At 37.1% G+C, this 13,252-nt stretch overlaps 1 protein-coding gene across 4 annotated transcripts in view; it reads left to right on the top strand.

Moving 5' to 3' along the window:
- The window catches only part of EFR3A (EFR3 homolog A), an 86,111-nt gene that overhangs the window by 40,910 nt on the left and 31,949 nt on the right, over nucleotides 1-13,252 (top strand). For 3 of the 4 annotated variants that reach the window (XM_054190930.1, XM_054190929.1, XM_054190932.1), the window contains 3 exons: nucleotides 5,545-5,682; nucleotides 10,450-10,528; nucleotides 11,530-11,665. In XM_054190930.1, the coding sequence (XP_054046905.1) occupies nucleotides 5,545-5,682; nucleotides 10,450-10,528; nucleotides 11,530-11,665 (353 nt within the window). The remainder of the gene's footprint in view (nucleotides 1-5,544; nucleotides 5,683-10,449; nucleotides 10,529-11,529; nucleotides 11,666-13,252) is intronic. The other variant, XM_054190931.1, reaches the window with a different exon arrangement.

Genomic DNA, 13,252 nt, shown 5'->3' with positions numbered 1-13,252 from the left:
TGTTTAGACTTTTTAAAAATTGTAAATTCTTTGTTTTGTGATGTTGGATAGAGAGATTAGAAGGCACAGGTCTGTAGGTGACTCAAATGATTTTGCTAGTTATATATTAATAACAACTGTCTGTCCCGTCTGCAATGGTACTTAAAAGTGAGGATCTAAAATTTCTTTATATGTAGACACCTTTCTCTTTTTTAGCTTTCAAATGTCTTCTAGGCATATTACCTGCCAGGTATGCCTTCACAAAACCTCTGTGTGATAATTGGTGTTGAGGATATGCCAGTCACAATTGCAAAGTCGCTTTTTTTGTCCATGTCTGTATCTGTGGCTAAACACTAAGTAGGTATAAAAAGTGTTTATTGCTAGTGCTGAGAAATTTCCATAAAACCACTTTCAGCTGTGCAGACAAGCTTAGATGTTTGTCTCATGTCCAACCCTAGCTGCTTCAAAAATTGCTCGGTAAGTAGCCTCAGCAGCCTTCCTAGAACAACATGCTTTTCATGCTTTCTCAGCTTGCTAAATCTGTCAGGTTTCTCTTTTTTTGGTTTGTTGGGTTTTGGTGTTGTTTTTTTTTTTCCATTCCTCAGCCTTATTTTTCTTCTCTTATTTGTAACTGTTGATACCTGTCTCTTCTCTAGAGCAAATTTTTAGACTAAACGACTAAAATCATAGTTGTCTGTCTGTCCATGCTTTGTCTATTTACTGCATATACCTGAGGGCCCACACTGTATGTACAGAAATACCCACGTGGATTTTACATCTGAAGAGTGATCTGCATAAGAGATAAAGGTTTCTGAAACTGCTCTTTGAACAAGGAGAGCCTATTTAGCATTTGCTCGCTCTTACAGGGCTTGTAGGTGCAGATGGACCCTTTCCTTTGTTACTCTTTGCAGTGCCCCCAAGCATATACTTTCCTTTAGGTAGCAAAATTAAACTAACTACTGTTGGAAAAACTGACTGAAATAGGATCTGGATCAACCACTTAAAGCAGATCAGTTTATAAGTACTGCAGGACTAATTTTTGTCATTTGTTGAGCAATGCAATAGTGGTGGTAGGAAAACAAATCTGTCAAAAAGCAACTGTTAGTTAAATATCTGAACTGGCTGCTTAAAACTTTTTCTATAATGCACGTTAAACAGAAAAAAAGACTAATGATTTTTCAAGTGGCAAGTATGGGCCTTGTATGATGCACATGTGACAGAAAAGCTGAAAACAATATTTATAAATTGTTGATCGGTTGGCCTTAAATGATGTTACAGAGAATTTCTCATCTTGTTTTATATGTGACTTCATATTTGTGGAGCATAAACAGAGGCATCTTGAAGAGTAGGAGGAAGAAGCATATTGTTCTGGCAGATGGAATCATTATTTGAGAAAGAGCAGAAATTCCAGAAAATACCCCCAACTTCAGTCTGTAGAAAATAACCATTTTTGGTTAAAGCTGAAGTACACATAGGTAAAACTTACCTAAAGGATCGTTTTTTTTTACTTGTGGAACCTTAATAGCTTAATTCAAGATTCTTCTGAATACATGTCAGATGAGACACTTTTTGGAGTTAAGAATTTAATATTTAAGCAACATTTTTAGAAGATATTTGTATTTGTGGGTGTCATTATTTCTATATATATATCTCTGAGTGCATATTCTAGTTACGTGGCTATCAGACAAATTTGCAAGTGTAACGCATTCTAAAAAACAGATATTTTTTTTTTTTAGTTGTGCTTTACTACGATTCTGTATCACAAAATAATTGCCATGCATACTTCAGTACAGTATAAGGCATTGCCTGAAAGACTCTCCCTTCCTCCATCAAGTTTCCTAGAAGAAAATTCAGAAGAGACAATCGTGTATGTCAGTTTATCTGCATCTCTAAAATTGGGAAGGGTCATATGAAATTGAAAATTGCAACGGTATTTCACTTGGTTTGTAACATGCTCTTCATGATAACTGCAAAGCTAAAAGTGCCAGCCTTATATAAGGCAGAAGGACACTCTAGCACTTGTTGACTTGACTTCAGATCCTTCTAATACATCTGTAATGTTCACGTAAATTCTGTTTTAGAGGTAGATTAGAATGTATTTCTTTCTCAGGGTGAGTCAATCAGAGTCAAACATTCCTGTAGCTAATCCGTTCAAAAATAGTTATGAAGTCTTACTTCACATGTCCCTTCATATTTGATAGCCAGTCCTTGTTTTCTGGTGTTAGAGAAGTCCCATGCATGAGATGTTGAGTTGCTCTGAGCCAGTTTAAGCCATTTGCTATTTACTAAACTGCTGTACTTCAAAACATTCCTCCTTACAGTTCCTTGTTGCCACCTTTTCTGATAGAGATTGCCCCCAAGAAAGCCGGTAGACCAGTTAAAGGGAGTAATTCTTGTCCATTTCATTGCAAAACACATTTCATGTTTCACTCTTCTGGACTTGTGGTAGTAGACAAAGTCTGGACATGGAGGAATAGTAGCATTTTTAAGAGTTGCACATTTTTAAGTGTTGCAGTTGCATTTGTCAGAGTTTTTTCTGATCTTTGCTAAAAAACAATTCAGTGAAACAAAATGAGTGTAAATTGCTCATTTGAATGTAGAAACTTGAGAGGCTGAAAGCTTTTTCCTTTGAAACTAAGAAGTTTAAAGAGTAGTTTTATATTCATTGCCTTTCATCTGTTAATGCTAAGGAACATTTATCAGTGAAAAATATTTAGGTGCTGTTAAAGTTCAAAACAAAAATGTGAATCCTACAGCTAACTGGAGATAATTATTAACATTCTGAAGCAGTCGAAGACTAACGTTGTAGACTAGGAAGAGCTGGATTGCAGTTTCTTCCTTTAACCTATTCTAAAAAAAGTCTCTAAGCAATGCTGAGAAATCACCTGCTGTGGGATTGCATATACAAACAGTAAAAAGATAACTTATTTTTACTGCATTTTAACTGGAATTCTTAACAGATAGCCTAGCGCTGTGTGTGTGTTCTGCACCCTGCTTTCTTTTTCTCCCACCCACCCGCTTTTGTAATGCTGCCGCGTTCCAGGGAATCTGTGTCAAAACAGCAATGGCAATGACAGTCTCGCAGTGTCAGTTGTACCTTCTCTGTGCTGAGAAGGATGCTCGTCTGTCTGGATCCGAGTCTAGGTAGTACAGGGGAAAAAAAATAGGGAGATTGAGGGGCACAGCAGTTGGATAAAGCTGCAGTTTAGTAGCACTCATGGTGGATTACATACAAATTGTCATGCCTTTTAAAATTCTAATCATTGTCCATTTGTAAAAGTATTTCTCCTTACTTATCTAACAGGGTGCCTGGGGCTTTTTTGTTATTAAAATCCGACAAGCTAGCAATGTTATGGTAACTTCTGAAACACTGATGTTTCCAGAGGCAACAGGATTTTTGTATTACAACTTTTAGATTGCAGCAGTCTTGGATCTTTTGCTATCAGAAGATACTACAGCTATGATGTTAACGTGTTCAGTTGACTTGTGGCATTTCAGAATTTGACTTTTTATAATGCTCTAAAGCTACGGTTTTATGATGCTGAAGAGTGAGTGTGAACTAAAGCTGATGCCCTTAATGAACAGGTTTAAACGTATTTAATGCACAAGCTTGTGGAACGTAAGTATGTTTAAGGTTTTAGTGTACTGATTTTTGCAGTCTAAAATAGATATCCTAATGTATAGGTGCATAATGTTACTGTAGGTGAAAGAATCCTCACTTAGGTTTCTGTAATGTGTTTTGTGCAAAAAAAATACTTGCCACCCATAGGTACAGTACTTCTCACTAAGTAATATTGCTCTTTAGGGGGAACTGTTTTCTTTGTTTCTTCCTCAGTCTCCCACCTCTCAACTGGTCAGTTTAAATGAAATATTAATAACAGCTTAATGAGATGATGTCGTGAAGCACTTAAATTCAGAAATACATTTCAAACGCCTTTAATTTGCTGTAGTAATTCAGGTCTCTGTGGACTGAAAAGGAGGTGACTTTGAACAAAAGAAAAAAAACAAAACAACAAAAAAAACCCCACAACCCAAAAAATGAACTAAAAAACATTGTCAAAGCTGCATGAAAACTGAGAAGTGGGAAATGGGAAGCTCTTCTGGAAAGGCTCGACCTTTCGCTGTTTGTGGTGCAGGTGCTGATTTTAGTTATTCCAAGGTGAGGACAAGCTCTTCCCTTCAAAATTCAGTGGTAGAATTCAGGCATCAGTGGGTTTCAGTTTGTACAAAACAGTCTGTAGTTCCGCTTTTCTGGTGTCTGGATTCGGTCTTTAATTCAGTACTTTTACCCTCTTTTTGTACCATGTCAAATAGTCAGCCTAATTCCCAGTCACCAAGAGAAAAGAAATAATTGCAGATGACAGTATTTAAACTTTACAAAAATTTGGTCATTGCTGCTGTCATTAGACTAAAATGTTAAAGCCTTGCATTGCACTGCGTGATTTATTAAGTCAGAAGTTAAAATTTCCATATGAAATTAAGTTGATATTTAAATGCTGATTTTAATTCCTTCTTAATTTAAAAGAATTTCTGTTTAAGTCATTCATTGGTGCATTTTAGCACCTGATGAAATAGTAGCTGTGGTAGCAATAAATTCTTCCCCAACCCATTGTTTTTTTCCTCACCCTCCCATCGTGTCATCATTTTTTATTGTTCTTTACTATCAGTAGTACATTTCTACGATTGAAAGAACTGTAATATTCTTGTAAAAGGAGAAACTCCTCAGCAAAATTTGTGCAGTTTATCATGGTGTATTTATCTGATGCAAAGTTTCACAATCTGTATTTTTTCATTATTTTCTGACGAACGCAGTTGCAGTGTTTCTTTTTCAGAGTAATGCTTTTAGGGAAAGAAGAATCCTCCTTCAACAAGGGCCACCTTTATAAATATAGTATGGGTGAATTAACATCAATATCTACATCTTGAAAATATATTTCCAAATGTGAAAGGTGGGCACGGACACTCGGTACAGTCCTCTCCACAGTAATGTTGGGGGACAGTCAGATAGATGGTGACTAACGTGTACACTAGCTAGTTGGAGGTAAGTATGTGGGTGATAGTGTTCTAATTAGTTCAATCAGAATTTGTTTGAAACTCCCCAGCCATCTGTTTCTGCAGAAGTATTGGAGCTTTATTTAACACTCACCCCCGCAGTGTGGATTCAGTAGTGGGCAGGTGAATGAGATCATTAGTCTGAACAAAATGACTAAGATTCTGCCTAACTTTTTGCATGGTTTCATGGCCTTCGTTCATTGTTAGTAATGGGTAATAGTTTGTCAAAATACAGTGGTTAACAAGTCAAATCAGTATTGACAGCCATTGTTTTCGTCACATATGTATTTACTAATACAGTGGTCAGTACTGAGTGAGCAGATGAAGATCTATAGGTCTTCTGTACGAAAATAAAATATTTTATTCAGAGTTCTGGTTTGATGCATATTGGAGATACACTCCAGATCTAGGCAAGAATTGTGACTCGTGAACATTGTAGAACCAAGGATCTGTAGAGTAAGGAAGACGAATATTAATCAGTAGTAAAATCAATGTATTTTTGTCTTCTTTCAGCAGAATAGGCCCTCCGTCCTCTCCTACAGGAGGAGAGAAAGAGGAAAATCCTGCTCTGCTGGCCGAGAATTGTTTCAGGGAACTACTAGGACGAGCAACCTATGGAAATATGAATAATGCTGTCAGACCAGTTTTCGCGTAAGTTGAAAATCCATGGAAGGTCCCATAGATCACAGCTGAAGTCAGTGAAGAGACAAGCCAAGTAAAATACAAGTAACACAAAGGAATGCTGTGCCCAGATTAATATATGAAGTTAAGGTTTCTACTTTCTTGCAGTTTTCTTCCAAGACCTGTTTTGATATTCTGTGAGGAGTATCTTTAACAGCTCATTTAGTAGTGAATGGCAGATGTGCACACAGTATGCAGGTTATGCACAAGTGCACACAGTACAAATTATAGTTGATGTATTAACTATCAAGTCCAGCGTTTTTCAGTTCTCTGCATTGCCTCAGTTGCTTCGCTACAAAATATGACGTGAAAGAAGCTACAAGCGTTGAGATAACTTAAATCTTCTTCTTTCACCTCTTCTAGTGTCTACAAATAGACATGGTCTCAGGACAAATCTTTGCAGGAAGCCCTAAACTCAGTGATGCTAATTTCAAACCATGGGTTTTCCTGGTGATGAGGAAGATGCTGCTTCTTGTTGTAGATTTTCAAGATACCCACCTGTTACGGGAACATCTTCTCTTAGGTGGCCTAGTTCTTCCCACAAAGACTAAAAATTCCATGCATGCTTTCAAAGACTTCAAGGTACTGAAAGCCATTTTTAAGTTGCTACTGTTAAGTAAGAACAGAAATGCAAAAAGAAGATAGGGCAGATATTGAGGGCCAGAAAACTTTTGTAGCCCTTTGTGTTTCACCCCAAAGAATTAAATGCAAGGAACTGTGCTATTATTTATCTGTTACTTTCCATGTGCACCTATCATAGCAATCTGATTTGAGTTTAACTATTGCAAACTTGAGTGTTTTATTAAAAAAAATTCATCCTTCCTACATTTTAAATTTGCAGTCCTCCAAAATACCTGCCACTAGAGTGAGCATTTGGGTACTAAGCAGTCTGGGTGGATTATTTGGAACTATATTGCATCTGCTTTCATACCACTTTTAAGTTCCTTTTTAGGGTCTTATCTCAAAATTTTATCAGCATGTGGAGTTACTTCAGTCTTTTGAATCATTTCAGGATCAGGGAATTTTCCCACAAATAATTGCTGATTTCCTAGAATAAAGTTAGTACCTGGTTTGGGATTTGAGGTGGTGTCGTACCTGCATTTCCTGTGGCAGATCCAAAGCTTTATGTATTCAAGCTATTATTTCCAGCTTAATTTCTTTTCTTATTCAATATGATTCTAAGGAACTTTTTGAGTCTTTGTGCACCTTTACATGCCGCATCCTGTGTGTGTGCGCTGAAATCAGCAGATAATGACCAGTTACTCAGTATGTATTGTCTCTTCTGAATAGAGAGGCTTTGTGGTCACCATTTTTGTGTTCCATTTTGAGGAATAATTGCCAAATAAATATATCTTTCCATAAATAACTGTTGTAAAGGTTTAGTAGTTTTGAAGAACAAGAGATGCAGAAAATGCAATTTCCAAGCTACTTTTCCTAAACAAAAAGTGAGTGCTCTGTCTAATCTAATTCACTTTGTGAATGAGCAGAACTGGTAGAAAATTTGAGATAGTGAGTCCGTTGCACTTTATCTGATTCAAAAACCTGACTTAGTTTATGTATAGTTGATTAGAAAACAGTTTTTCCTAACAATTTTAAACAATTTCACAGCTTTTAAGAAAGCTCTGGAAATAAAGATAGGGCCATTTATTACAGTACTAACACTGAAGATGCAGGTCCAGTTCCCCACTTGAAGGCTTGCTTCCTGTGGCATGGGAATATCAGTCAGCACGCATCACTTCCTTGCAAAACTGAGGGAAGAGTGCGTCTTGCATCGTGAGGCTGAGTACATTTCAAGGATCGAAGGATTTTAATATAATGAAGATAGCTGAAATCTGCTCAGTCTCCTGGTATAGGTTTGGATTGACCTTAATTCTCCTTGCCTTTGGCAGAAAATCTCCATGGTTATAAGTGTCTCTACATGTAGTAGCTAGAAACTCTCAAATTCTCATTTTTAATGAAATCTGGCAGATCAGTCTGGCAACCTGCTTAATGACAGTCAAAAATTTTATGTTAATATGATACGAAAAAAATCTGTATTTGGTGTCAAGTCACAAGCTATTTAGACTTACTTAGCATGAATTTGCAATGTTGAATAGATTAGGCAGATCCAGAGGGATACATAAATCTAGTGAATATAAACAACTTCCCAAGTCTAACAAGTTACACCCTATTCGTCTCACTATTTCCATTCTTGTGAGTTATCACGTAATCTGTGCAAGGGTTCTGAATATGAAAAGGCTGGTGTTTAATATTCTTTCAGCGAATGCGATGCATGAGAAGATTATTTTATATATTCCCATACGTGCCTCAGTTCTGCTTTCTAATCATCAGTATCGATGTATCATTTAGTACTGTAAGGATTGCTTGCATGTGTGGCAATGTGAGAATTCGGGGACTGTTAGTGACTCTTGCTCCATAAAGTAGCAATTTGCACCATTGGTTCTGCTGTTCCATTTCATTTGAGAAACCTAGTTTTGCACACTTGCTACGTATATGAAGCAGGTCTTAATGGAAGGCAGAGTTTGGCATTTGTAAATCCAGCGATAATATGTTTCGCAATCTTACTTACGTATTCTTTATTAAAAGAAATGTAATTGGAAAAACACAGGCAAGATGTGACTTGATTTTAAGTAAACTAAATGCACCATGCTGAAAATACCATTTACCATCTTTTACAAAAACAAAACTACGTTGAATACACTGCCTGCATTATGAGAAGTAAAATATATCACCTACAGTAATCTACTACTCTTTTTCTTAGGAGGAAAATTCCGGTATATGAAGTAAGCTGCTCATTGAGCTATTACACAAAACATTAACCTCAGCTGTCATCTTCCCCCTGCTCTCTTCCCATCAGTTCAGCTACCTGAAGCAGCTAATATTTTGCCTTTTTGGAAAAAGAAAACCGTATGTCTTGTTTTGAGAGGAAAGGTTTTTAAAAAATAAACTTGATATGAGATGTAGTTGACCATAATCTGCCTGAATGGATCTTTGGGGCAGATAAAGAGGAAATGTCAAAGGTGACAGAGAACACATGCTGCCCTGAAAGACTGAAGGATCAGTTGCAATCAGGAGAAGATAGCGGAGAGTATGATTTTGTATTTGGTGAGAAAAGAAAATAGGTTAGCTAAAATAAGCTGTCATGTACAAGAAATGATGGACTGTTCTGGAATGATATTAGGGAGAAAGAAAACACGAATAAATACATTATGAGCTGCTAAGCCTTGAAGGATTTAAAGAGGTAATTTTGTTTGTCTTTCTACCTCAAGGCAGGATTAAATATACCTGTGGAATGTGCACAAGAAAAGCAGCTGTCCCCAACAGGTAGTCCAGTTTTAATATTTAGTAATGCAAATGTGCTGTTATCTTGGCAGACAAACTTACACCTTTAAAATTCCTGAAAAATCTCTAGGGGTTTCTATTAAAGGTATGGAATGTGTCAAAATGGCAGTACGTTTTCTTAGCTCTGCAATGGACCGCAGGATAATTCAGGGCACAGGAGAGGGCAGTTTTATGGCAGCTGTTCTAATCAACCTTGAAGGAGACCTGTGTACTCAGCTGGGTCACTAGGCTGGTAGCAGCTGGCCGGTGAGTTAATTGAGACCTGGAGATTTTAGGCAAAGTAAGTTAAGGCATTCAGTCAGTCCTTCTCTGCTCAGAGTACTGACTTCTTTCATCTGTATGCTTTCAAATTTGTTATTTGGAACATCTTTTTGTCTTTACTACATTATTTGGGAAAGGACAGATCAATAGTGATTCTGTAGCCGAGACACCTATTTAGACACACTAGCTAAATTCAGTTTCTGTAAGAAAGTATTTCATTGGTTTGGGTTGGTTTGTTTTTGTTGCTTGTTGGTGGGTTTGTTTTTGTTTTTCTCTTTGTTAACCTAAATCATACTGATTAAAAGGTATCCAAAATTACTTTTTCAATCTCCTAGAAGTAATAATACATTTATTTTTTGTCATGCTTTTCCAAGTACTCAGATTTCCTTTTTGGAAAATTTGATGTGTGCTCTGTTCGTAGTTTTCAGCATGGTGCTTAAGCAGAATTTCTTGTCTTTGCTTGAAACTCTCACAAAGTTTTTCATTGGTGGTTCCTGTACCATTTAAAGAGAAACCGACACATTTATTGTTCTGATTCTGTTTTGTTGTTTCTTGGAGAAAGTGTTGAAATGCTTCAGAGTGATAAAGGAGTAGATACACAAAGAGTAGCTCTTTTTTGTTTTCCGTATATGTTAGTCACGAAACCACTGTGAAAATGAAAATAGTTCTTAGAGCCTCTATTCTGTATGTAACGTTCAGCCTTAATTGTTCTGTAGCTCCTGATTCAAACCAAATTCTGCATATTTAGAGTAAAAGTCTGTCAAGGTATTATAACCATCCCCTTCAGTGTGTCTCTTTCATGTAAATAATGTCACAGCCATTTTATGCATGCACTTTGTACAGAAACAGTATATTCTTAAGTGTGTATCTTTGGTATGACTAGATTCCTTAAAATCCTGAATCTGGAAAACTGGGAATTTCTGTTACAGACAAATATTTTGTGATCGCATCCTAAACCTTGAAAATGAATGCTTTTCGGAAGTTGTGTTTTTCTGATCTAGGTAATAAATCATTGTTTAGAAGATTTATGTAAGGAAATAATCCCTTTGAGGTGAATTTTGAGAAAACTGTAAGGTGCCATTTATTATATCTGTGGAATGTCATTATTTCAAATCCCTTAATTTTTGGTTACAGGCATTTAGACCATCATAGACTATGGGATCCCAATGAATTTGCTGTTTCCTGCTTCAAAATCATAATGTATTCTATACAGGTAGGATTTTCTCCAGGGTTTGTTTTCCTTAGATACATGTTTCAAGCACATGAGACAGGGTTAAATGCTCACTTCACCCATGAGGATGATAGGCAGTAGGTGAAGTCAAAGAATCCAGGTCACTTTCCATAACTCCTTAGCCTTATTCTTTAAACTTTTCAAATAGTAACCTAGCTGTGGTTTGTGATCAGAGGTTATCATCTGATTTACTTTCAATTAATGCACACTTATAGAAGAGAAAAATACATTCCAGAATTCTCAAAGGAATGTAGTGCGGAGGTCCTTCAGCAAGCTTCGGAACAAGGAGCAGGATAGCCGTGCTCATCTGACATTGTGCTTGATAAATAAATCACTCTTAAGTTGGTCATGTCTCCATGCCAGTACAGCTGTACTGCCTTTACAACCCAACAAACGAACTTCACATGGAACTGTGTTGTGCTGATTGATTTTTTACTAGTGGGCAACCGCTAGTGTCTGTTGTAAACATGATCAAAGTCTGGTTCTTGGATTGAGTCAAGCACAGACACTCAAAAGATAAAGTCATCAAATTCCTGGTTTGTGGAAGCAAGCTGAGTTTTCTCAGCATTTGTATCAATAGCCCTTTTTTTGTAAGACCAGCTGAAGTCTTTGAACGGCAGTTAGCGGAATGAGGTACCACTTCATGCTGCTTCTGTTCTTGTAGATGTTCCTAGATATTTTAATACTGTAAGCTTTTAAGTACCGGGCTGGATGTACCTGTGTGGCTTCATCTTTCATGGTAGTTTTAAAAAAAACTTACTTAAAAATTTTTAAAAAATTTTTAAAAATCCATATTTAATCATGAATTGATTGAAATTTAGATAAATCTATGAGTTTATGTTGCAGAATAGGAACAGCTATAATTAGGAACACCTATATTAGCTATAACAGCTAATAGGAACTACAGCTGAAAGGTTTATGAGTTTATTCTTATTTAAAGTCACAGATGAAGCTTTTCTTTCTGCTTGTTTGTGTTTTAATAGGCACAATATTCCCATCATGTAATACAAGAAATTCTTGGACACCTTGATGTTCGCAAAAGGGACTCGCCACGAGTTCGTGCTGGCATTATTCAGGTTCTTTTGGAAGCAGTTGCAATAGCAGCTAAAGGATCGATAGGTAAGTCCTCTTAAATTAAGGGCGTCAGGTCAAAGGATAGATTTGAAGAGTGGTGCTCATTTTCACTTTATTTTCAGACTGAATGAAAGCATACATTTTGAGAATGTTTTGTGCTTATTAATTTTTTTCTCATTTGTGCTGATAAAATGCTTGAAATTTTACTTGGTTTACAACTACTGAAACGTACTTACTTGGTCGTTTGACTGTTTTATATTCCTTTGCATTGAAAAGATGAGTAGATGTATTTTTACAGCCTCGTGAAAATAAAAATTCACAAAGTCTGAGAGAAATGTGTGTGACTACAAAATGTCACAAGCACTGTCGCTTTGTGATGCAGCTGCTGTGAGATGAGTGGTAATATGGGAGTCAAGAGTAGAATGATCTTTGAGAAATTTTACCTTAGTAACTGTGAAGCAGCTGAAATAAGGTGAATTATGTCATTTAAGGTAGCATAGTTCCTTGAAATAAGAGTAGTTACGAGGATGTGTACACACATGTGCTCTGCTGTTGTTTTTCTTTGGTCTCCTGCTGAAACATTACTGCTTTGCTTCATTAGCTTGACTCTGAACCTGTCTTTTCTCTTTATATGAAATCTACTTGCATTCACAGTCTTGTGAAGTCTTTTACCATATTATGAAAAGAGCTCATTATTTGATCCAATATATAGAACTGGATTTTAGTAGCAGGTTTTGAAATAACTGAAATTAAGGTGCAAGTACCTGCACTTTAACCCATTGTTTAGGCTTAATTTCAGCAACCACTCATATTTTCTATGTAAAACTTGCATGCTGGGTTGACTGGTCAACAGCCGTTTGCACAGTCCCCTTTCCCACAGGACAGGGAGAAGGTAGAGAGAAGGTGAGAAGTCTCATGGGTCAAGATAAAGATAATTTAATGGGTGAAGCAAAAGCTGGTGCACCAGGAAAGCAAAGGAATTTATTCACTACTTCCCATTGACAGCCAGATGTTTAACTGCTTCTTGGACAGCAGGGCCTCAGCATGCATAACAGTTCCTTGGGAAGACAAATGCCATACAAACATCCCCCCCTTCCTTCTCCTTTCCTTGAGCTTTTATTGCTGAGCATGACATTATATGGTATGGAATAGCCCTTTGGTCAGTCTGGGTCCGCTGGCCCAGTCTGTGTCTCCTCCCAGCTTCTTGCACACTCCCAGCCTACTGCTCTCTGTAGGGACAGAGTGGGGAAAAAGAAAAAGCCTTGACACTTGCTGGCACTGTTCAGCAGCAGCTGAAACACTGGTGTGTTGTCAACGCTATTTTAGTCACAAATCCAGAGCACAGTGGCAGCCGAGAGGCGAGGAAGAAAGTTAACTCCATCCCAGCCAGACCCAGTACAACTTGATAGTAATGGATCACACATACATGCCTGATTACATTTCCTGATAGCACAATAATTTCTAAAATATCAAGGTGTAGGCACGCTTCAAAAGTTTATCCCTAGGCCATATCCCTCAAATAGTGAATTTCACTTGTTTCAGCTTAATCTGATTTCTTTTGAGAAGGGGTTGAAAAGGTTAGTTTTCATTTTCTTAAAGCATCTTTCCCTTGACGGCTGCAATCATTGTTAC

The sequence above is a fragment of the Rissa tridactyla genome, chromosome 2 (assembly GCF_028500815.1).
Source record: "Rissa tridactyla isolate bRisTri1 chromosome 2, bRisTri1.patW.cur.20221130, whole genome shotgun sequence".
Taxonomy (NCBI): domain Eukaryota; kingdom Metazoa; phylum Chordata; class Aves; order Charadriiformes; family Laridae; genus Rissa; species Rissa tridactyla.
Note: the sequence above shows the minus strand (reverse complement) of the source record. Positions and strands in the feature narration are given on the sequence as shown.